At 40.1% G+C, this 25410-nt stretch overlaps 1 protein-coding gene across 1 annotated transcript in view; it reads right to left on the bottom strand.

Moving 5' to 3' along the window:
* FNDC3B (fibronectin type III domain containing 3B) overlaps positions 1 to 25410 on the bottom strand; it is a 339753-nt gene that overhangs the window by 143056 nt on the left and 171287 nt on the right. Inside the window, exon 6 of the mRNA XM_006861842.1 lies at positions 23198 to 23485. Within this exon, the coding sequence (XP_006861904.1) occupies positions 23198 to 23485 (288 nt within the window). The remainder of the gene's footprint in view (positions 1 to 23197; positions 23486 to 25410) is intronic.

Below are 25410 nucleotides of genomic sequence, written 5' to 3'. Positions count from 1 at the left end.
AGTATTACAATACACAAAAGTGCAAAATGTTAATTTGTGACACTCAAGTTATGCAATTCTAAATTCCGTAAGAGCACAAGGGTAGTGCTGTCTATCCCTCCTCTCCAGTCTTGTCATCTTTCAAGGCCTCTGCTTGGAGAGCGACTCTTCCTGGAAGTGGTCCCTGATGGGTCAGGCCTGCAATGGTACCATCTGTAGGGGCTCCCCTAACATCTATCCTCCACTCCACGTTTCAGTATGCTTCATCCTATGTGTTACTTTCTCATTCAAAACCAGTATGTTTCACACGTGCAGGGATCCTGTCTGCTATGCCTCATTGATGTCTCAGTGCCCAGCACAGGAACATGTATTGAATGGATCCCTAAACAAATGGCCACAGAAATACTACTCACAAGGGCACATGCTGTGCTTTTATTGTCTCAGTGTAAAATTTAGAAACAAGTACACCATAGACTGGTAGAAAGAAGTAGCAGTGATGGTGGTGGTGATGGGAGAAACCTTGACAAATCACGATCGTACATCAACATAAGAAGTCCTTGAGTGGCTCGAGTCTGCCTACTAGCCAAAAGGTTGGCAGTTCAAACTCACCCAAGGGCACCTCAGAAGCCAGAGCTGGTGATCTGCTTCCAGACAAGGTCACATGGAAACTCTATGAAGCAGTTCTTTTCTGCATGCAAGCATTCACCATGAGTTATAGATGACTTAAGGGAAGTTAATAACACCAACACTAAATAACACATTAGGATAAAACTGCCAAAAGTCAACATTTTTGCACAGGAAACCAGTATGTGCATACTAAAAAAATTCAGTAAGAATCCAACATTTGAAATGGAATAGAAGTAATTCTGTAGTTAAAGCTATCAGCATGTTAAGTGGCAAAAAAAGTCAGCAAAGTCATCATGCTCATTCTGATAATGAAAATGCACTCAAGCACATTACTAAGGAAGATCCTGAAAATTCTCAGTATACACTCCAGAAAAGAGTGGAACATTTAACCTACGGGAGGTGCCTTTTTAATACACTACAAACTAATCTTATTTCATAAAGTTAAATGAGGATGCACAAAGTTGTTTTTAATGGCTAAGCTGCCTTGGATTTTGTTTTGTCAAATTAGCAGCGTTTCCAGTTTTCCTGTTTCACAATAGTTTTTCTGTGTACACGAACAGTGGAACAGTGCATCTCTAAAGAACCATTTGAGACGACTCTATTATGCCTATTTAGCAATTAATTACTCAGCCAGAAAGGAAAGTTTGACCAGTGAAAAGTACTTCCAAATCTCCCTTTCTGCAATCTTAATGCATGCCTCCAACTGCCCTGACTACCCTTTCTCTTTTCTGCCTTAGAGTATGTGACTTGTCTGAATGCCTTTCTTTCCATAATTACAGTCCTCCGAATGAAATCCTAGAGGATGAAAGCTCAGCATTTTCCATTGAGGGATTCCATTCCTTGCACTGCTCCCTAGCTCAGGCCCACAAAGTCTTGGCTTGGGCTTTACTTTGGGACATGAGGCAAGATTTGTCTGTATGGTTTACCACCTTGCAGTGCAATGCTTTGTGTTAGACCCTCATTTGCTCAGGCTTCTATAGAACAAGCATCTACTTATCCTCCAGCAAAAGATAAATTTACATGTCTCTGATCCTGCTGACAATAAGCAGCTTGACGCACCCAATCCACCCCCTCCCCGTGAAACCTTCCCCCATAAACTCTCCAAAAGTAAGTTAAACAAAAAGATGAGAGAAGACCTATGTTTTCAGAACTTGTCTCAGAGGTATTGAACAACTGTATATATTGTTCGAAAATCTGAAATCATGAATCACCTGTGTAATTGTACAGTATGTAGCAAGAGAAATAAATAAAGCTTTTTAATTAAATGTCAAATACTTGAGAATAAATCACATAACTAGCTTATACTCTTTAAAAGATAAGAGAGAAGAACAAGTGGTCGGGTCCCCTCAGGGCAAATCTCCTTCGAAGACTGGGATCCAATGGGAATACAAGCTCTGAGTGGTAACCACGTTCCTTGCCAATAGGAGGAAGTGAGGGAAGGGCAGCAGTGGAGCTGCGAGTGTGCTAAGCCCTACAACATTCAATAGACTCCTATGAACCCGGCTGGAGACCTGGCTGGCCAGCAGTGTAGCAAGACCTGGGGACTCTTGGGCCCAGAGTCAGTGACATAGCCACAGAGGACTAGAGTGGAGAGTGAAGCATCCAGCTGATAAGAAGAGAGGGCACATGCATAAGTACATCTACACTTGCAGCTAATACCCACCTGACCTGGCTTCAATGGCTAGATGATCAGAGCTCAACCAGAAGCAGAAAGAAGAGGAAAAAAATAATCTGACACAATTTGATGAATTTGACACACACCTATGGAAGCAATAGTTCAAAAGAGTGAACAAATCTTCACAGTGGGATCACTCCCCACCCCATCCACACACAGAGAGGACAAGGATGGGCAACTCGGACACTGGCTACCCAGAATGGGGGGCGGGGCGGTTTACAGAAGCAAGAAGTGACTGGCTTACAAGCTTTCAAGAGGGAACCTAGATCCAGAGGGCGGGGAGCAAGGTAGAATAATCTCCACTGAGTAGTATCCAATCTGTCTAGCCGGAGCCAAGGAAAGGAGATGCAAATAGGTCTCTTGTGATACAATGGTGAATAATTGTTATCAGGACTGATTGTAAGGGCTGGAAATGTAAAGGTAGACATTTTGTAGCAAAGAGGGGGAGGGATTAATTTTGCAGTCTAGGGGCGGAGGTCTCTGGGACCATCAAGGGAGAAGAGCGGAGAATGGAACCGTACCCAGGCAAGCGGTGATGCCAGAAATGGAGGCAGAGATGATGACACAGAGAGATGGAGTGGCTGGGGACTTTGGATCTGGAGAGGGAGAGAGCCTGTGTGCTGATGACCAGGAGGCAGGCTTGTGGGGTATAACCTGTGGTTGGTTGATGATGCATGGAGGGGATTGTAACCACGGCAAGGAAACAATATACGACGGATCAATGTGAAGCTAATGTTCTCCCATGTAAACTATCACATAACTCAAAATAAAGCATACTATAGGCTTAAAAAAAAAAAAAGGAGAGAAGAACCTGAGTGAGATGCATAAAAACTTCCATCTTATGACAGTTAATAATGTTTTTTTTTTCACTTGCAAATTCATTGTAAGCAATGAAGACATGGCTCAGTTTAAAACCTTGATTTTATAAAAAGAAATGTGAACTTTCTTTTTAGTAATGCATCCATTTAAATAAAAAATTCTCAAAATATTTTAAATACCTACTGCAGTCATAAACCATAGTAATAATAATATTATACTAATTCTCTGTACCATACAATTGCAAATATGACATTTCATGGGAAATGGAAGGAAAAGATAACAGAATTTTCCCATGAACTTTCTGAAGTCCATCTCGTGTATTTTGATAGTATTTTACCCAAATGCTTGATATGTTGCTGTTGTTAAGTGCTGTCAATTCGGTTCTGACTGGTAGCGGCCCTGTCTAGGGCTTCCAAGGAATGGCTGGTGGATTGAGCCACCAACCATGTAGTTAGCAGGCCAGTGTTGATCCTGTAACACTACACCAGGACTCCTACTAATCAGACGTTTGAAGAATGTGTTTAAGGTTACACAGACCAATCTCAGAGAGGCTCATATCAATCTTGTTGTTAAGTGCCATCAAGTTGGTTCCAACTGGTAGCAACCCCATTAAGGGTTTTGGAGAAGAAGCTGGTGGACTTGAACCAATGATCTTTTGATTAGCAGTTCAATGATTATTCTACAGTGCCATACCAGGACTCCCATATCAATCTTAGGTCTGGTGATTCCCAGTTTGGCTGCATTTCTTCTTGGTAGCCATCTAAAACTTCTCTCCACCTACTAGCATAAGCACAAGGGAGATAGGAGAAGATCAATCTTACTTATAATCTATTCACTTGAGAGGGAACAATAGACTGCTTGGTTCAGTATGAAATAATTACACTGGAAGTCAAAATGTGTTTTTACTACTGCTTCCATAAGAGAGCATATTCAATTGCAGAAAGTCAACTTAATAGTCTAAAGGGAAGCTACTGAAATTCTTTTTAAAAAACTGGTTTAAAAAAACAAGACTATTTTCCATGCTAACTCTATAGACCAGTGACAATGAATCAGCTAAACAATATTCTCCCCCTTTCCTTCCATGTATAGAAATAAAATATGCAGAATGTTTTGAGTTGAGAACATTGAGTATTATGCAGTAATGGTTCCCAAAACACATGTTATGATATTTGTGCAGCTGACTGCGGCTTTAGAGAAGAAGCCCACACTGGATCCAAAAGGACACAGACTAAGCTGGTCCATTAACTACAGCTGTGTGCTGTGTTGCACCACCTGAAATATCTATGTGTTGTTTTCTTCCAAACAGCTAGTACACAGTGTATCTACTACTCAACATATTTATGTCTCCAGCTGGGTTGCTGGTTTTTTCAGTTTTTTTTTTTTTTTTAATTATTATTTGCAGACATTCAGCATTAGCTTGCAAAAGAGCAGCTATCATTCTGAAAACTTTCAATGAGGATAAAGTGCTAAACTGTGTAGTGGATACTACTTCTGTTCTTAAATATAATAATGTATATGTTAGTATGTTAGTAGAAAGAAGTTCCTAATTTGACCTTCTTAACAGCTGTTGAACAGAAGTCTCTAAAACACTTTCCTTGCGGAGGAACCACAAATCTACCAGAGAATGTGGTCCAGGCCTGCGTTTCTGAGGAAGAAACGAGTTACTTTCTGAATGTGTGAGGATCCATACCACTATAAGCCACAACAGACAGAAAAGAGGACTGGGAGGGGAGGGTGGGAGATGGGATGAGGGAGTTGTCTAATGGTATATAAGGAGAGACAAGTCTCATTCTAGCACAGCAACTGAAGAAGGTTGGTCTGGTAAGATTGAAAGATGAAGAACGTAGTAACAGAAACAGACATACAGAAAAAGAGCTGAAGAAACTGATAATTGAATCGTTTCTTTAAGCAGTAAGGAACTGAACTGCCCTGTTACAATAACTATGAACAAGTCTTCATCATTTAAATTTAAAATAGATTTTTACATTTTAAGTGAAAGTCTTATTCTCTCTTCCCCACTATCAAGCTTCCAGTAAGTATATTATTCAATACGTGATTACCGAGTAAGAAACTGTATGAGATTTCTGAATAAAAAACTGTATGACCAGCAGGCTAAGTGTCTTTTAGAGTCATCTCTGCCATTTTTTCTAGGCTTCTATTCCAGTAGGCTAGAGTGAAATGGACTATAGAAAAATCAAATAGGCTTTGAGCAAATTTGAGTTTATAGCTACCTAAGATTGTGGAAATTATAAGCAGTCCATCTGCTCACCAGCTGTGGACTCTAATCCTTCTTAATAACTTCAGCTTGCACAACTTCATGAGAATCCAAGCGTCTTCCAAATTTCATTTTACAGTAGTTGCCAGGATTGATTTTTAAGACACCAGTCTCCAGTGAGAGCAAGATAAGTTGATTTCACTGGCAGGTGTTAATTTTCAGTAAAAAAAAAACAAAAAGTGGGAGGAGAATTTTAGAGTGGGAAAAAGGAAATTTAAAGGAGGTTCCAAGATCATCATACCAAGTACTTAGGCTGCTGTGGTCACCAGTGAAACCCAAAGTCTAAAGCAAGGAATAATGACCTGAAATGTGAACTAAAACACGTGACAAAATGATATCTAAACAAAAGATCACATCCACTAATATTTAGAATGAGGCTGTGACTCATTCTTAAAGTTAGTTCTTCTCCCTACTGCATCTCATTGCCTCTGTCCTCTGCAATTTTGGCCACTGACCGGAGGCAGGGTCACTGTGCTGTGAGTGGTTCCTTGTGGACACAAAGCTCAGCTACTTTTTCCTAAAGGAATTTAAGGCTGATTCTATAATAGGTAGTCACCATAGGCTAACTCATAAAAGTGAAAAACTTTATAAAAAAGAAAGTACCCCAAGCTTTATTAACGTTGCAAGCAGAACTCATGGTTCTGTCTTACTGCTTTTAAACACTGAAGCACTGCTTTCTCACACTCTCTATTGCATAGAGTTTTCTATACAGTAAGAGAAGGAATGATTCTTTTCTGACTCCTAGGCTAAGCAACAACCTATTTTTCAAGCAAACATAACTTTGCAAGATTGTCTACATTTTTTGCTCAGCTGTTGGGGAAAAGGGGCAGAATTAGAGATCTTTGCTTGAGTCCAGGGGCATTGGGAGCCAGCAAGGAATAGGATTTGCTGCCAATTCAAATGTGCTGTATCAGAACACGTATATGTCTAGGCTCAATACCAGAGAGGCTTCCTCTACTAGAGGAGCTTTCCAAACCAAGATGGCAAACAGAGTCAACTCTAGTTTCCAAATATCAGAGTACTACCCAGTAAAGAATGCTTTCTTTACTGTATTTAAAGAAATACTTCGAGTATTTCTTTACAGTAATACTCAAAGTATCATCTGTTTCTCTCAATTAATATTTGGAAGGTGATGGAGCTGCATTTCTACTTAGGTTTACTTAAGAACTCTCTCAAGAATATGGTGACCAATTGAGGCAGCCATGTTGGGTGGAACATAATGGGAACAAGTACATATAATGTCACAAGTGCTGTCTAACAGGGCAAAAGATGTGAAAATGCCAGGCTCCACCAATTTTCCCAATAATTAGCAACAATTATTTTCATTTCTTTTTTCAACAAAGTTGTTATCTGCTGTCCGACTCACAGCGACGCTCTAAAGGATTTCCCAGGGAGCAGTTGGTGGGTTTGAACTGCCAACCTTGAGGTTCGCAGTCCAGTGCTGATCCTACAGTGCCACAGAGCACTTAAAACAAATCTGAATTTGACAGGTAGTGCTTAGTAATACAAAAATTATTACACCATGTTATTAAAGATATTTTTATAAAAGTGCTATGGGAATGATACTGAGACTTGTTTTCTGGAAGATAACTTCAAACGATGCGAGAAATCAACCCGATAAAGAATTAAAATACCAATAACCATTTTCTCTTAAATAACACATGATTCTTAACAGACTTTCAGGAAACACAGACATGTTATGGAGTTCTTTAGAGCAGCATTCCACCAAAAGATAAATCTTCCCAAAAGACTAAATATTATTTTTTTTAATGTGCTTGGCAAGACACTTAGGTAAATAGTTTTCAGGGACTGAGTGAGTCTAAAATATGGCCTTTTTCTCCATCTCTCTTGATGTCAAGGATCTTGCTGTTCCATGTAATAGTTTGTGTCTTGGGGGGGGGTAACTTTTGGGGGGCGGGTGTCATTGCAAGTATGCCATATTAACATATTAATTAAGAGTAGCAATAAGTATGTTGTTGCTGCGACTGTTGTTAAGTACCAACTCATAGTGACCCCTTATAGGGTTTCTGAGGAGTAGCTGGTAGTTTTGAACTGGCAACCTTGTAGTAAGCAGTCCGGTGCTTATCCAACAATGTCACACCAAAACTATATTGACGAAAAAGAAATTTTAATTCTTGGCAGAAACTTACATTGCTCTCATCGGACCCACTGTCATGGAGACCACCTCAATTCTTATGGTTTCTGAGGCTATAAATCTTCACAGGAACAGACAGCCTGATCTTTCTCCCACAGAGTGGCTGTTGAGCTTGAACAGTGGACCTTAAGGTTAGTAGCCCAACACTTAACTCACTGTTCCACCAAGACTCCTGTTGCTCTCATAGGGAAGAAAGCAATCGTTGATCATAGAAATGCCATCAATATTCTTTTTCAGCATATAGAAAGGTAAAGTAAGAATCAATTTCCTTTCTTTTCTTCCTTAGAAAGAGCTGGGCTACATTTTCAAATACCGTCAGTTTGTAAGAGGATCTTCCAAATAGTCACAACATCTTCAATTAAAGCACGCTGTTTCTAAAAAGGGCAAAATAACCCAGCGAGTGAAGGAGAAAGAAGTGGGCCTCTGACGGTTATTCTAATTTAAAATAAAAAAAAGGAAAACTTTAATAGTCTCTAATACTTAAGCATGTCAAACTCAAAAACATAACTTCAGCAACTACAGAGCCATCATAAAAGGAGATGGCTTAATACAGGGGTCATCTAGTCTGTTCCCACTCATAGCGACCCAGTATAGGATTTCTGAGGCACAGCTGGTGGGTTTGAACTGCCAACCTTGCAGTTAGTAGTCCAGTGATTATCCTACAATGCCATGCCAGGACTCCTACTATAGAGTACTGCTACTCTTTTCAACACTGTATTTAGGAATTCACTTTTTGACTCCATTCATACTGGCAGTGGAGTCCTGTAGCACTGTAAGATAAACACTTGACTGCTAATCACAGGGTCAGTAGTTCAAACCCACCAGCCACTCCTCAGGAGAAAGAACACTTTCTGCTCCCATAATTTACAGTCTCAGAAACCCTATAAAGGGTAGTCAAGAGTCAGAACAGACTCAACGGCACTTAACAACACTGGCAGTGGTGCTTCAATGCAACAAAGAAAAAAAGGCATACATAGAAACATCAGGAAAGTCCAAATAGGAGAAGAGGAAATGTATTCACATGGCCCTGCTAATAAGTGGGTTGATGGACCACAACACGTAAAAATGCTTTCTCCTCTCTACTCCACAATCTAGGAAGTGTTAGCCTAGTGAGTGGGACGGTATCTGTGCAAGTTATCTTTACTCCAGAGAGCAAATCATTCCCACCACTATCATCTGGTCTTTCCTGCCCTTTTCTGAGCATAATACCTACATGGAAAGCCCCATTCTTCTGATCCAGATAGATAGTAGTAGTCACAAGTTTGGGTAAAAAGTGAAGGTGCATTGTCCGAAATGCAAATTCAGCAGCAGAAGGTGGGGAAAAAAGACGACATTTTAGAGTCAACCACTTGAACCTTTGCACCCATTAGTTTTCTGCTTAAGTTAAAGTTAAATCACACACACAGAACTAACATCATACAGTTTGCCATTTCTTAGCGTTTCTTTTCTTAACCCTTAAAGACCTTCAAGGACTAACTGTTGTGGTTGTTAAGAATCAAAAACTTAAACAGGAAGTAACATTGTCTGCTATGATTGGTTGGGCAAATTGAAAATTTAATCTGTTGTTGTTAAGTGTTGTCCAGCTGGTTCCGACTCATAGCATTCTTGTATGGGATTTCCAAGGAATGGCTGGTGAGTTTGAACCACCAACCTTGTGGTTCAAACCTACCTTGCGGTCAGTAGTTTATCCCACAGTGCCACAGCAGCACTCCAAAATTTATCATAGAATGCAGTGATCATAAACTCAAAATTCCACTGCCCTTAAGTCCATTCTGACCCATAGTGACTCTATCAGAGAGTAAAACTGCTTTATATGGAAGCAGCCACCTTCATCTGTTTTCCGTGTAGCAGCTGGTGGGTTTGAGCTGCCAATTTTGTGGTTATCAGGCCAACACTTAACTCACTATACCACAGGGTTCCTTATACTTAGCCTACACACCAACAGAAATTCAATCCTCTGTTTCTTCATGTAGGGATCCTGAAATACCACTCTATGGAAATTGATGCAGTGACAAAACCAACTTTGACATCACAGCTGGAAAGCTGTCAAAATCCTCTCATAACTGCTGAGACTATTTCAGACAGGCTATTAACAGAAATGGTAGCTAGCCTCTATGATGCCCACCTCCCCAGGATCCCAGTTTTTCACATGTCTATGCAGACCTCCTTCCACAATGTATCAGAGAAGGATGGTGTGTGTGATCATTATCTGTGGAAATGATGGTGTATTACTTCTATGGTGTAAGGGAAAACTCAAAAAGATTCTGCAATTAGTAGATATCCTAATTAGTTTTATCCACTGAGTTGTATCTGCCTTTATCTGTCTTTGACTATTTTATATCTCTACAGAGATAGATGTTAATTTGTAGAGAACTATGGTGCCACAAAAAAAATCTTGTTCATGGAAATAAATAAGTTCAATGGAGGGCAGGATTTATTACCCTGTGAATAGTGAGCAGTTCTGTGAGTGCTGCTTCTTCAAACATTCATCTGACTATAATTGTGTGGAAAGTTTAGTTTTCTTTTGAACGTAATGTCAAGCTTAATAATTCTCTCATTAAGTAATGAGTTTAATAAAATACTTGACACAGTTAAGTTCCTATCTGTATGAAGGTTTTAAGATATTACACATTAGTTAAGAGAAGCAAAGTCATAAAAGGCATTTCAGCCTCTGCACTGGTCTCAGATAGCTCAGTCTGGGTGACGGAGCTGTCATTGCAGACCTGTGGAGGCACCCATATGCAAAGGCACTAAGGTTTCTTAACAACTGTCACTAACATCTAACTGGCCATGTGAGTAAGGTACCCTGAAAATTGATCCTCCAGTACCAGCCAAACCTTCAGTTAACTGCAGTTCCCACTGTCATCTGTCACCTGACATTCAAAAGCCCTCAAGCCAGAACCCAAATCAATTCCAGATTTATGACGCAGACACCAGGTTAATAAATATGCTTTTGTTTTAAATCACTATGTTTTCAGGATTAAATTGTGACAAAGTAATAGCTAATACAGGAAGAAGAAAGAGGGTTTTACCTTATATTGTTGTTGCTGTTAAGTGTGCTTTAGTCAGGTTCAACCCATAGAGACCCTGTATAGGGTTTTCGAGGAGCAGCTGGTGAGCTTGAACCACCAACATTGTGGTTCAAACCAACTTTGCAGTCCAGTGCATTAAACTCACAACGCCACACAAGGATGCCTCTCTTATAATGTTGTTCAGTGTAGTTGAGTCAGTTCTGACTGACAGCAACCCTGTATAGGATTTCCAAGAGCAGCTGGAGAACTTGATCCACTCATCTTGAGGTTCAAACCAACTCTGCATTCTAGTGCATTAACCTGCACTGCCACACCAAAACAGGGCCCTGGCTCTGCCATTTAGAACACCTAAACGCAGAACTAAATAGGATACTGGCTAACTGCCCTACAGCAAGTAAGGTAAGTACCAGAAAGAGAAATATAGAGAAGCTGTTGTTCACCTAAGTCATCTCCAGCTAACCTTTTATTTTTCAATACTCCTGCTATCTGTTGTTGATGTGGTTGTTTTTGTTGTTAAGTGCTGTCAAGTCGATTCTGATTCATAGCAACGCCGTATAAGGGCTTCCACAGCTGTAAATCTTTTCAGGAGAAGAAAGCTGCATCTTTTTCCCGTGGAGCAGCGAGGGGTCTTGAACCACCAATCTTGTGGTTCACAGTCCTTAGCTTTTAGAGCCACAGTCAATGTGGTGACTGGGTTCAAAGACTGGGTTCAAGCTAGCCTGTAATATTCCAGTCAGCAGCTTCACAAAAAGGGAAAACAGTAAAGAAAGGAAACTGAGGAAAACAGAAGAACAAATGCATTCATCGGGGTTTTTTTTGTTTTGTTTTTGTGGGTTTGCAATAGTTGGTGAGTCTTTGGCGGGGGGGGGGAAACTGTATACCAATCATAGCTCAGGAAATAAGCATGCAATGTTACTGAATATGATTTGGGTTGCATAGTGCCACCTTCATGTTCCCCTTCAGCACCCTGTGGAACAGAATGGGGGTTCTGCAGAAATGACATTGCAACACACAGTTCTCCACAGTGGAACATACTCTATTAACTGTCTCAAAACACACAGTTAAGTGCCTGGCATAGTATTAACAGCTCATGACAACCCTTTGAGGCTGGTGTAATCAATGATCCCTATATGTTATACAGAGATGAGGAAACTGAGTCTTTGAGAGATTAATTAACTTGTCCAAGGACAAATAGCTCACAAGTGGAAGAGCTGGAACTGAACACTAATCTACAAGGTCCAAAGCCTGTTAAGTCAAAACATTATTACACTTTCAATTATGGTACTGTTGTGATGATGACCTCTAACCCAGTTATAGAGTCAGAATTCAACTCAGCCAAATGACAGAATACCATCTCAAAGTTTCAATTCAATAAAATTGAAGGTTACAAATACACCAGAAACAAACCGTATCATCGTGCATAACTGCTGTCTAAAGGGTTATTTGGGATGACATGTATTTTACCAACATGGGTTCTGATATCATCTAAACATCTCTATGATCATTTCCCAAGAGAGCAAAAAGGCAGAGAAAATAATATGGGTTCACAAAGTACCATGTATGGTATAAACTAATCAAAATTCTGCCCTCAAACTTCTAGTGAACATTCATTTCAAAAGAGAGCAACAAGATTTGTTTCACATGCTTTTTGTAAGGAAATGAAAAATGTAGAGATTCACATGACTTCATGGGTTAAGATTTCTTAAATTGATATGACAAAAATATTTCATCCTGCCTGTTGAAAGACGCATGCAGTTAACATCTTTAAAACATTCCTGATTGCAACAAAAATGCAGAAGAAAGGGGGCGGGGCACAATGCAAAAAGGCAGGATGAGTGACGGAACTTGATAAAAACAACTAAATATTCTATACATTAGCAAACATTGGGGGGGGGGCTACCAGAGTGTCCCTTTGTTGAGACACAGAATTTGTCTTTGTACCAATGAAATCAACACTCCATAATGGGCAGTTCTTGGGTCTTACAGGAAAATAGTTTTTCATAGTTTCTTTCTACAGCTCTGGACCCCAAAGCATATTTTGATGAGCAGCACACTCCCATGAAAATGACACCTGGATCTGGCTTCTCTCTGCATTCTACATGGAGCCACTTGCTACAAAGCTGAGCCTAATTAGACTTCAGTCATAACAGCAGGGGCTGACTCAGGCTAAACTAGATTTGAAATAGAAGTGAGGGTGTTAATGGCCCAGTTTCCAGCCAAGAAGAATGTCTTTAGCATTCTGATCCTGGGGTCCACATTGTCCTTTTAAAACAGTAAAAGTTATTGGAGCCTTTTTGGTCTCTTTTCACTTTTCAGACTGTACTTGGCAGCCATGTAAATTCCACTGACCTGAGCTCACTTTTCATTTTTTTCATATTTTCTTGATATATTTGCCATGCTCAGAATTCATACACAGCTGTAGACAGGTGAAAACCCACAACATTTATCATCAGCTACAGACTTGAGAAGTGAAGCAATACTGAAACTTCATCTACAAACTATAGTTTCAAATACAGCGAGAAAAATACACATTCCAGAGGAAAAGAAGAACCCTGGCCCCTTTGTAACCAAAGATCCAAACCCTCTCCAGTCTTCCAAAACACCCTGTCTGTGCAGGGAGATAAGGAATGCACTCCTGAGGCAGAAAGGAGAGCAAGAGGGTGAAAAGACCAGCTACTCCTGCAGCACAGAAGCCCAGGAAATATCGTTTTTTAAGAGAAAAGCACCCGTGTTATCTTTCACAGGGAGCCAAAACCAAAAGAAAATCTGTCTTGACTCCCAACATTCCAGACCTTATTAAAGTTAGTCACATAACTACAAACAAAGACCACCACTGTCTGCCTGCACAGGTGGCTGCAGCCATCCCCTCCCACAGCCCACACCGTCCAGTCAAAGGGCAGACTCCAAGGCCCACAAATGTTCACAATCTCAGACCTCAAGAGGAAAAATGCCACCCTGAACTATTATCTAAAGAGTGAATAAATGCTCATGCTAATTCTGGGCAAAAAGAGGTCCCGGTCAGATTTTGTTTTTTGAGCAGTGATAGCGAAATGTAGGTGTATGTGGAGTGTGTGTGTGTGGGGGGGGGGGTGTGTGGGAGGGTTGTGTGGGAGAAAGCCAGGGGAGAACAGCTGCAAAGCAATCAGAATATAAAAGCTGGTACAAGGACTACTACTGGGTCAGAGGGTACTATGCAATGTCTGAAGGAAAGCATAAGCATGCCTTCCTCACTGGCTTTCAGTATTACAATGGGAAACTATGACTCTACTTGGTGGAATTTGATCTGAAGCATAACAGAATTTTAGGATTGTCAACAATTCCAAAGGTCAACTGCCAAATGTATGTTGTATCTTTGTTTCCTTCTATATTTGGAATTTGTACCAATTTGTCACAATTTTCTTCTCACATGGCATTCCAATCTTGAGAGCTAATAATGCTTGTTAAGTCAGGAACCTGAAAGGAACTCTCCCACCTAGATTAAAGTGTATCATGGAATTTGCTTCAACTTAACCATTTTAAATAGTGACCTGGTGACATAGTAGTTATATATTCAGCTGCTAACAACTACGCCAGCAGTTCAAACTCACCAGGTACTTTTCTAGAGAAAGATGTGAAGTAGGCTTCCACAAAATTATATCCAGAGAAACTCTATGGGGGCACTTCTACTTTGTCCTATAGGGTGGCTGTGTGTCAAATGAACTCAACATCAATGGGTAAACGGTATAATGGAATGTTCCTCTTCCCCAGTGTGCGCCCCTCCTCCCCCTAGGCCCACGATCTTTTAAAAATTGCTTAGAACTGAAAGGTCACATTATTCTCAAATATTAACAGGCCTAATCATCCCAAACCTGGAAAGCCTGACCAATCAGATTGCTGAACTCCACTCCCAGAGAATGCTGTTCAGTAAGGAGATGCAGATGCTACTGGTCTGAGTCCGGAGGAATCTAGGCTATGGCCTGAGCCCTGGGAACACCTTGTGAATAGAGACAAGGACCAACTTCCCACTTCAATCAGATCAGCTCCAATTCTGTGGGTTTTTAGAGCAGGTGTGTGGGTGGGAGAGGGAAACATGGAGAAGGGGAAGGAGAACAGGAATAGGCAGGTAACTTACTTAATTGGGGAGCCACATAAAATTATTTGAAGGAGAAAAAAAAAGGGTCTGCTCATGGGTAAGATTTTGAAAGGTACCACTCATTCATTTTACCAAAAGAGAAACTGAGAGTTAGTGAAGTGACCTATGAAATATCATACGTTAAAATGCCCACATAATGTGTGCAGAAGACACTCATCATTGTTTTTGGGTTAAGACTCGGGAAAGAGGTAAAGGTCGGCAGTGTCCATTGTACACACGCCATCTTTATCAGAAAAAAAGTTTTCGGATTGTGACTTAGCCTTCTTGATTTACTTTCACTTTTCCATCTTCCCCTCTCACCTCTACACACACAACATACACTTATCATACATAATTAATGGGTCGCAGTGAGGTTGCTTAGGGGTTTCCATATTATTAAGATAGCTCATCCTCAACAAAGTTGTTTTCTTTCCCCCTACATTCTAGAGTCACATTACCCTTTCTGGAACCACCAGCAGATAACCTTATGCTCTCTTATTTGATACTACATGCATTGGGTGATGATAAGGTTAAAACATAAGGAGTAAATCTTCCCTTTTACTCAATGAAGAACAACAGAAACTTCTTACATCCATGTGATGAAAAGCAATCAGACAATTTAACTGGAATTAGACCATGAAACAGGCTCAAGGCCCAGGTCTTGCTTAACATCCTGTTCACAAGGAGACTTGTTCCATTCCTATCCCTGAACTAAAATTGTGGTCTTGAGATCCAGGACCCAATGTAAAATGAAATGCTGGGGGTGGAAAAGAGAAAAGGGAGAGGGAAATTCTTGAAATATTTTCTCTATATGTCTTGAGGAAACAAGCAGGCTTCACAGAGGGGATGATCATTTGAGCTGACTCTGAATGATCAAGTTGGAGTTTAGCAGACAGTAGAACTGGAAAGGCAAGCCTAGAGAAGAGAAAGAGGCATGCTGATGCAAAGGGGTCACACAGGGAAATCTGAAGCGGAGCTGAGCATGTGGCCCTTTAAGTCATTTAGACAAAGGGCACACCAAGGAGGAGGGGAGCCACAATATAGAAAAAAAATGGACAGAGGAAATGGATAATCACACATCTTAAAACATAGGATGGTCCCTCATGGAGGTCTCTCAGGGATCAGCCTGGGCAAGTGGAATCTTCATTTGGGTTTATAAGGAATGTATGAGAAGTCCAAGGACAGGCTCCAGGACAGAATCTGCTCTAGAGTTCTCTCTTGTATGTGTTCCACAATGAGCTGATAAGATGAATGCAATCTTCTGGTACCTGTTCTACCAAAGAGCCCTTAGGGTAGAACAGATTGCTTCTATTCCAGTAGCCATCTCTGGGAAAGCCTGGATGCAACTTTCAGAAGCAGTAGTCCAGGGATGAAGAGTGTAACTTTCAAGTTTTGGGGTGGATTTCAGCAAAAGAAAATCATTTCTGGCTTATATGAGGAGTTTGAGAGTCCATCAAAGCTATCAGAAACTATCAGAAGGGAGGTCAGACAGATACTTGTTTTGAGGAAGGAACACCTTGTATAAGAGGAAATCTTAACAAAACAGTAGCCCTGAAGATAAAGGAAATAGTAACAACATCCAAGTATACCTGGCTCCTCACTTATTGGCATGGTTAGGGTCCAAAAACTAGGTCATTATACGAAAGTCAACATACAAGAAAAAGGAGACTGGTCACATTAGATCACTGAAAGGACTCAGGCTGAAGCCTGCTTTACTGAGCTTGTTTTTTCAAACTGTAGAACAGCTGGTCCAGCTGATGAGCAACTCCTTACACTCTGCCCAGGGACCATAGGCCAAGCAATGGGCAATACCTTTTAATCACCTCCCAGTATCCTGTTACACTAGCCCAGGGGGCGCCATCACTTATGTTCATCAATGTGCTTCCCATTCCTCCATTTGGCAACGCACTTTGCCTTCCTTCTCAAAACCCCCCAAAAAAGCCTGATACAGTGACCCTTGGGGCCAACACTACTCTCTGATGTTAGGTCCCTTTCCTCCCTTGGACAGTTAATATAGTCCTCTACTTTGTACTTCCATACTTAGGAAAACACTACGCGACTCTGGCCCAACCTAACAATTACAAAATGGAAAATGACTACATCATTAAATCACTGTCAAAGTACATCAAATAACTGACACACCACAGAGAATCAAACTGACATATAATCTTAACCATCGCTAACGAAATTATTCTCCCTTCAGACCTCTGAATTTGTTACTGCTGTATGTATGTCATTAATATGCAAAATAATCGAACAGGGTATCTTTTACTTCTGTTGTAAATGTGAGATGTTGTTGGATAACAAGAAAGTCGCTAAGTAAGGAATAAGTATTATAAGGGTTACTACGGAGTCCTGAAGTGATGCTACAGAATGAGCACTGGACTGCTAACCACAAGGTCGGCAGTTCAAATCCACCATTCTCTCCTCGATAAATAATAACTAAGACTCCTGCTATGGCACTATAGGATGAACACTGGACTGCTAACCACACGGTTGGCAGCTGAAACCCACAGGTTGCTCCCCAGAAACCCTATACTGGGTAGTTATGAGTCAGAACCAACTCCAAGGCACATAACAACAACAATGTGTTTAAGGTAAGAATTAATGTGAGTGAGCTTAAAAAAGTTCATAGAAAAATTCCATTATTTTTTCATTTTATTTTTCTACTAACTTCTTGAAGACCCCTCATATATAATATATCCTATTAAATATAATAAAAACATTTTGAGGCAATGAATAAGCATACAGAAAGCACTATAGCATTTGTCCTTGACCCTAAAGGTAATTTCCTTGAGTAACTGAGGTGCCTTTGGTCATATAGGCCTAAGGACTATATTGGAGGATCTGTGCTAATGAGTGGTGGACTGGTATTAACTAAGCACCAGGAGGGAAAGAAACATGGCTCAATCATGCATATGCAATGAAGCCCCAACCCTGACTACATAGGGAAGCCAATAAAAAGGCTCTGGACACAAAAGCTGACGGCATCCTGAAAGGGGAGCTGGAAAGCATCCAACTGGTGGTCACCTGGCACCTGCCTACTTGGCAGCCAGAAGGATACTGTTCTTTTAACCTATGAGAGATGGCTTAGTTCTGGGTGTTTACTCAGGGTCAGGGAGAGAATGTATCGTGTGGGCAGCTGGTGTCAGAGATGATTGAAAAGCAGGGATTTTACTAATCCTCACATTCGGGGAAATTGAATTAAGTCAATTTTTATAAAATATACTGCATCATCGGAGTGGAGCTGTGGGTTAATGCACTGTACTGAAAACTTTATTAAAACTGCAAAGTCAGCGGTTCAAGCTCATCAGCTGCTCCTCAGAAAACCTACACAGGGTTGCTGTGTAGGAACCAACTCAACGGCACTTAATAACAACAATAACAATATATCATTATATGAAATATTAATATATAGTACAATCTTAACATACCCATTTTAGAGGCACAGATACAGAGATTCAATGTATACTAAAAGCAAACACATAAGGAGCAAGTGTCAAATCCTGATTCTAAGTCAACTCTAACTGTGATCTGCTGATATCACACTGTCATCTGCAAATTATTACAAAGATGCAGGAATCCTACATTTCTCTGCAGGCATTGTGGAGCTTTGTCCCACCTAAACTATATGAAGAAAAGAAGGATTGCAGTACCAGAGCAGTTTCCTTGAACAATTTGTCCCAGGAAAAGGAACTGGTACAATGATGGCATGGATTCAAACAGAAGGCTTATTGTAAAAAAACAAAAACAAAGTTGTTAGGAATACAGGATTCATTCCACAAGTATTTACTGAGCACCCACTATGTGCCGGGTATAGTACTAGGAAGTATGGAAGAACAGTGTATAAAATAGGTAACGTTCCTGTCTCATACTGTGTCCAATTTAATGAGTCATGACCACTATAAAAATCCATAATTTTAGAGCAGTCATTTTCTGGCTTAGCTGACCATCGTTTACAATGGAGCTTTTAAAAAAACAACCATGAAACCAAGCCAGGTTGAAGTCTGACTTTATATGTCTGTGAATCTGTATTTTTAAAGTTGTACTAGTGTTTCTGAAGTAAAGTCAATTGAGAAAATCAGGACTCAAGAGAGTAATTCATCCCCATTTTAAAATACATTTATTTAGATTTATAAAAATTGTTGCAAGGTTTACATGTGCATAGTTTTATCAGAAGAACCAGGAACAAATTAAGAGTTCTTTTAAAATATTATAATAATAATGTCTTTTTCAATTGATAAAAAGATAAGTAATTCAAGTAGATTTCCTCAAAAGTTAGGATTTCGAGGTACAACCATTGGACTCCTCTAGAAATGCGGACTCTGAACCCAAGTAGAATGTAGAAAACTATGACAACCTAAACCTCATGTATAAGTGTGCATCCTATTCTTGTGCAAACCACCAAGAGTACAAATAACCACATTAGCATTTCTATCAAGGTTAAACCATATGAAAAATTTAACTTTATATGATTTTGAGGAGGCAAAGAAAATGAGAAAAGAAACCATACAACTAGTTTGAATGAAAGCTGATGTATTTGTCCTGTCTTTATCATCAAGAAATGCATGTACCTACTGCAAAAATGCTGCTATCCAACAAATCCACGTGCTTTTTACGCAAAATAGCAGAGAGATTAAAATACTGGAAATAATTATAATCTCTCTCTCTCATAAAGTAAAAGGCCAAATTCCAAATTAGTATACAATGGTTCATTCTTGGAAAACTTACGATATTCAGTAGTATAATAGTGGTTACGAGTTGGGCTGCTAATCTCAGGGTCAGCAGTTCTAAACTACCAGCCATTCCTTGGAAGAAAGATGAGACTTTCTGCTCCCGTAAAGATTTTACAACCTCAGAAACTCTATGCAGGGTTGCGATGAGTTGGAACTGACTCTCACATAACTACCACCATGAAGACTTTAAAACTCCCTCATTTGCATGTACACTAGCAAACATTTCACTATAAACTTCAATAAAAACCCATTTCCTTTCACAGCTATGAGAAATTAAAAAAGAGTTGCTTACATATTTACACATGCTGTTGTATGTCATTGCGATGGTCCATAAAGACCCTGTATTGGGTTTCTAAGAGCAACTGGTGGGTTTGAAATGCAGTCTTTGCAGTTATCAGTCCAATGCTTATCCTACAACACACCAGGGCCCTATTCAGGCATTTGTTGCTGTTAAGTGCTGTCGACTCAGTTACAACTCAAAGCAACCCTGTTTAGGCTTTCCAAGGAGCTGCTTGTAGGTTTGAGCTGCTGAACTTGTGGTTTGCAGTCCAGTGCCACACCGGGAGTCCTATATTTAGGCACATGTGATATGAAATAACTGCCTGTGAGGAGAATGCTTACTTTTGCCATAATTAATCCATAACTGCATTGATTTTATGTGCTAACTTTAACTCTACATCTTCTGTGTTGGCAGCCAGAATGCTCCTTGGAAGCCAGGATGGCGACACTTCATCTCTCAAACTTCTGATATACGATGAGAAGGGACAAGTCCCTAGAGAAGCACATCATGCTACTCAAAGTGTAGGATCAGGAAAAAAAATTAAGAAGAAGAGCCCCAACGATACTGGGTTCAAACATCGTGCAGAACCATGCAGTGTTTTGTTCTGTCATGCGTAGGATCAGAAGTGACTCAATGGCACCAAACAACAACAGATTATCATTGTGCTCTGTAAATCTTAAATTCATTTTATCTGCTACTATTATATGTATTTATGTCATCAGCCTTAAAGGAAAATGATCACTTTATCAAGCTCACAAACTCTCTGATTACTGCTGTACACATTCTTTTTGTCTTTCCACTGGACTAAATTCTCCTTAGGAAAATCAGTTGCTATCTGTGTGTGTGTTCTCTTACACAACATGCTTCAAAAAGTGCTAAGATAGGCATAGCTCCTTCTCTTAAAGCCCCTGACCCTTGGATCTTTTTATGCATGATTCTTGCACATAATAAAAATTTCTAAAAGTAATATATGATAACTGCCTATAGTATGGAAAATTATATACAGTAATGTGTGTGTATTTACACACAAACAGAAAATTAGAAAGACTAAATTAAAAGAACTAATAATCCAATTAAGGAGCTCTGGTAGTGTAGGGGTTACAAGCCTGGCTGCTAATCTCAAGGTCAGCAGTTCGAAACTACGAGCTGTTCTGCAGGAGAAAGATGAGGCTTTCTGCTTCCATAAAGATTTATAGTCTCAGAAACCCCATAAGGTGTTATTATGAGTCAGACCGACTACACGGCACATAACCACCACCACCATAATCCACCTACCAGAGAAATTAATGTTCCCATTTCATTCATTTTACTCTTTTTTCCCCCATGTTATGATTCACTCAAATGCCAACATAAGTTTTTATCCAATTTCCCTCTGCCCTGACAGAGGTCAATGTTCTCTACACTATCAAATACCCTCAATTATGCAGTCATGGTACTAGTAATCTGACTCACAGCACCAAATGTACAAACCAGTCCAGGGAGATACTAAGATCACCCACCTCTGATTGTGTGGTGGGGAACAAATCCCACTCCACATTCCAGGTGTAATCTATGGAAATCTCAGCTATCCTCCCCTATTCAGTTCAGACCCTAGTATCCACAAAAGCTTTTTTCTATCCCAGACACCTTGAGCTGGGTCAGCACCTACCAGTTGCAAACTTGGAAGTTCACACAACTCTCTCCTACTGCAAACTAAACACCAAAAAACCACATCCATTGCCATGTGGTCAATTACATCTCATACTGACTCTACAGGACAGAAGAGAACTGTCTCATAGGGATCCAAGGGTTCAATCGTTATGAAGGCTGACTGTCATGTCTTATCTCCCAAAAAGAGGCAAGGGAATTCGAACAGCAGAGCTCTCGGTTAGTGCTTAACCACTTCACCAGGGTTTCTTCACTTCAGACTAGCTGCTTCCAAGCCTGGGGTTTTCTTCTATGCCCACAGGATAGCAGCTACAAGCCAAGGAGTACACATAACTACTTCCACTTCATGCTGGCCACTTGCTTCTATGCTTCTGAGTTCAACAATACACTGAAGGACTCACAGAACTCCAAAGAGATACCTTTGCTGCAATAACATTTTTAATATAGTCAAGGAGGCTACAAATGAAGGGACAGAGAAAGAGGTCTAAAATGGATCACAGTGTGACCAGACCATGTCCTTCCCTGAGCATGGTCAAACAGGGAAGCTTCTGGAACCTTCAAAGGACTCATCACTTGTACACAAGAGATTACATCATGCCTAGAAGCTCTGGTAGCGTAGTGGTTATGAATTGGGCTGCGAAACACAAGGTCAGCAGTTCGAAACTACCAGCTGTTCTGTGGGAGAAAGATGAGGCTTTCTGCTCCTGTAAAGATTAACAGCTTCGGAAATCCTGTACAGGGTCGCTATGAGTCGGAACCGACTCCACGGCATATAACAACAGGAGGTTTAGAAAGCCTTGACTTCCCCTCCCCTCAGGTGAATCATTGGGGCTGTTCAGTCCCCCACTCATTCATTAGCCATAGGTGTTGCTCTGACTCTCAGAAACCAAGACAGAAAGCCAAATCACTTTTTCTGAAAAGGGATCCCACACCTAGCAACATTATCAAACTTTTTCATTCACAAACATTCTCACATACAGACCAGTTTCTGCCTGGATGCGGTCCAATCAGGAAGCAGTAGGTTTAATGAGTGTGATAATCAGCTCTTATCCTGCCTTTCACAGTTGTTCCTGTTGTTGTTTTTCAGTTCATTTCTATCTGTAGACTCACTTAACTCATCAAAATGTTACCTTCCTTGGCTTCACTAAAATCAGTCTTCTACATGCCCGCATAGAGTCCTGGTGTGGCGCTGTGGACTAATGCATCAGATTGCAAAGTCATTTGAATTGCAAGGTTGGTGGTTCAAGCTCACCACCTGCTCCGTTGGAAACCCTATACAGAGTCGCTATGGGTCAGAATGGACTCAATGGCACTTAACAACAACAACATGCTTACATAAAGTGCCTTTGGTTTTTCCTTCTATGGCATCAAAGTAGGTCATCTCTAAGTCTTACCCTGAAGCCTCATGTAAAACACGTATGCTTCTCCAAAGCAACGGATCTGTAGTCACAAGATTAATCCAACAAAAGAATATATGCCCTTCTGAGCTCACGGCTCTATATGCAACGACTAGCTGTTTCATCTCATTCTTGTCTATGAATACTTCATTCCAGATGTCAAAGGTGGCATTAAACAATAAATAAACAGAAATATACGCTTGTTATGTAATGACAGATTTCACTACAGTATGAAAGTAATTACATCAAGATATATATGAAGTTTAAAAAACAAAACAAAACAAAATACAAAACTTTCCATGAAGTATTAGTAACAAAAGAGCAATATTCTTTCTCTAGTAAGACAGACATGGGAGAAGGTCCATATCTAGCAGAAATATTGACCACCATGTTAACGATGTTTCCTTTTGTATGAGCCCCTATCTGGGTAATTCACTCTTTATGGTACATGTCTTAGGCATTACCTTGCAAGTCAGAATCGTTTGACTTTGGACTGCTTCTTGCTCGTCGCTCTGTTTTCTTTATTCCGGGCCCACCACCGCTGCCGCCTCCCCCTCCTCCACTGCTTCCGCCACTGTGGCCCTTCACGTAGCCATTGTACATAGTTGTGCAATTACTTTTGTAGATAGAAGGAGGACTATTGAGGCGGTTCTGGCGGTCAATCTGGCGGTCTTTCAGTTTTTTGTGCGGAGGTTTGCTGTACTGGTCTTCTCGGGTAATGTAGCTTGACATTCCATAGAGTGGTATAATTTCTAAAACAGATGATTATGACAAATGCAAGCTCAGTTTACAGTTTCAATAACAAATCAGCAAATGGTCAATTGACCTGAATTCTGGAAGAAGAAGTTTATAGTATTAAACACAGTATGGAGTCCTTGTGTGGCACTGTAGGATAAGCACTGGACTGGTAACCACAAGTTAGTTCAAACAGCAGTTCAAACTCATGAGCCACTCCTCGGAAACCCTATACAGGGTCACTAGGAATCTGAACTGACTTGGCGGCACTTAACAACAATGAACTGTATAAAATGTTATGTTTTAAAAAGTGCTGATGTGATGCTGTAGGATAAGCACTGGACTGCGAGTCACAAGGCCGGAGGTTCAAAGCCACCAGCTGCTTGCTCCTTGGAAAGCCTGTACAGGGTGGCTATGAGTCAGCATTGACTCGACAGCTCTAACAACAACATATGTACATAGGAATACTAGTGTGGCATTGTAGGATAAGCACTGGGCTGCTAACCACAATGTGAGCAATTCAAACCCATCAGCCGCTCCTCAGAAACCCTATACACGGTTGCTATGTATGAATTGGAACTGACTCGACAGCATTTAACAACGTATATACATATTTGTAAGTCCATGTTTAAAATATTCCTATTCATTTGCAGTCAATCAAGGAATAAGCAATCATTAAAAATCATATTGAATGTTCTTGAATATTCCAGAAATTATGGGGAATACTAAAATGAATAAGGTTACTGTCCTTAAAGACGGATTATTCTAGTTGAATTCATAACTAAATTTGATTTTGTCAAAATGTTTTCAGTAGTTGCAATACACAAAAGATCATTGCTATTGTTGTGTCTTTGAGCCCGTTTCAACTCACAGCAAACCCAGCATAGGGCTTCCAAGGAGCGGCTGGTGGGTTTGAAATAGCAGTTCAGTGCTTATCTTATAGTGCCACACCAGGACTCGACCACAAAACATTAGAGCAAATTAAATAGTCCTTTTCAACATGCAAAGTACTTAAAAGTCAAAATACTTAAATGAATACTTAATACTTTTAGAACAGTATTCCAATTGAAAAGTCTAGCAATCACAACACATGGAGTTATTTGTGGTATGCAGAAGAGCCAACATTTGAAAACTTACTAAAATAATGAGTGAAACATTCCCATTAAAAGTAATCAATTCTCACAAAATTAAGGGAAACGTTCAAGAAGAAATGGTAAAGGTAAAGACATACCATTCCCACAACCTGGTCCCAGACACAGTAAACTGTAATCTCAGACTTCTTTTTGGTAGTCACCATAAGGCTTGCAAGACAAACTGACTAGTATAGTGTGACCTGACATCTAACACATTATTTTTAAGTGGCTTAAAAGAAACTGTGTGCTTGAAGATAATCTCATGATCCGAGGTGGGGGACAGTCATTTAATTTTTAAGTTTTAAATTATCCCTGAGCAGCAATTAAAATGGTAATCAAATGCTACCTAACTCTTCATAAAGAAAAGGGGCTTCCTATAAATAGGGATCATGTAAGTTAACTCCAACTCTTAACACTTCTGAGAATGAAACAAGAGTATGAGTAATCACCTTTCTGGGATGAGAGACCTGAATCAGCACAGCCCCTGACACACCAGGAAAGTATGATTACCCTATATAATGTAACAAGTGCTCAATGGTAAAGCTACCCCTTTTATTTTATTTTCATTCACAATTCTTAAGAGAACATGGAAAACAAATACAGTTCCATTCCTAGAAAATGCCCAAGTAAATTATGTCAAAATATACACGGGGGCTTTTCAAAGAATTCGGGGAAAAATTCCAGTACCTTTTAATTCCATTTCTCCACAAACTTTTGAAGCCCCCTCATACGAGGAAGATGGGAAATGTTTAAATATTACAGTATATAATATTTAAGATTGGAAATATCCAAGATCTTTCGAAACATTT

Source organism: Chrysochloris asiatica, unplaced genomic scaffold, assembly GCF_000296735.1.
Source record: "Chrysochloris asiatica unplaced genomic scaffold, ChrAsi1.0 scaffold00043, whole genome shotgun sequence".
In the NCBI taxonomy this organism is placed as follows: Eukaryota; Metazoa; Chordata; class Mammalia; order Afrosoricida; family Chrysochloridae; genus Chrysochloris; species Chrysochloris asiatica.
This window is presented reverse-complemented; position numbering and strand designations above follow the sequence as displayed.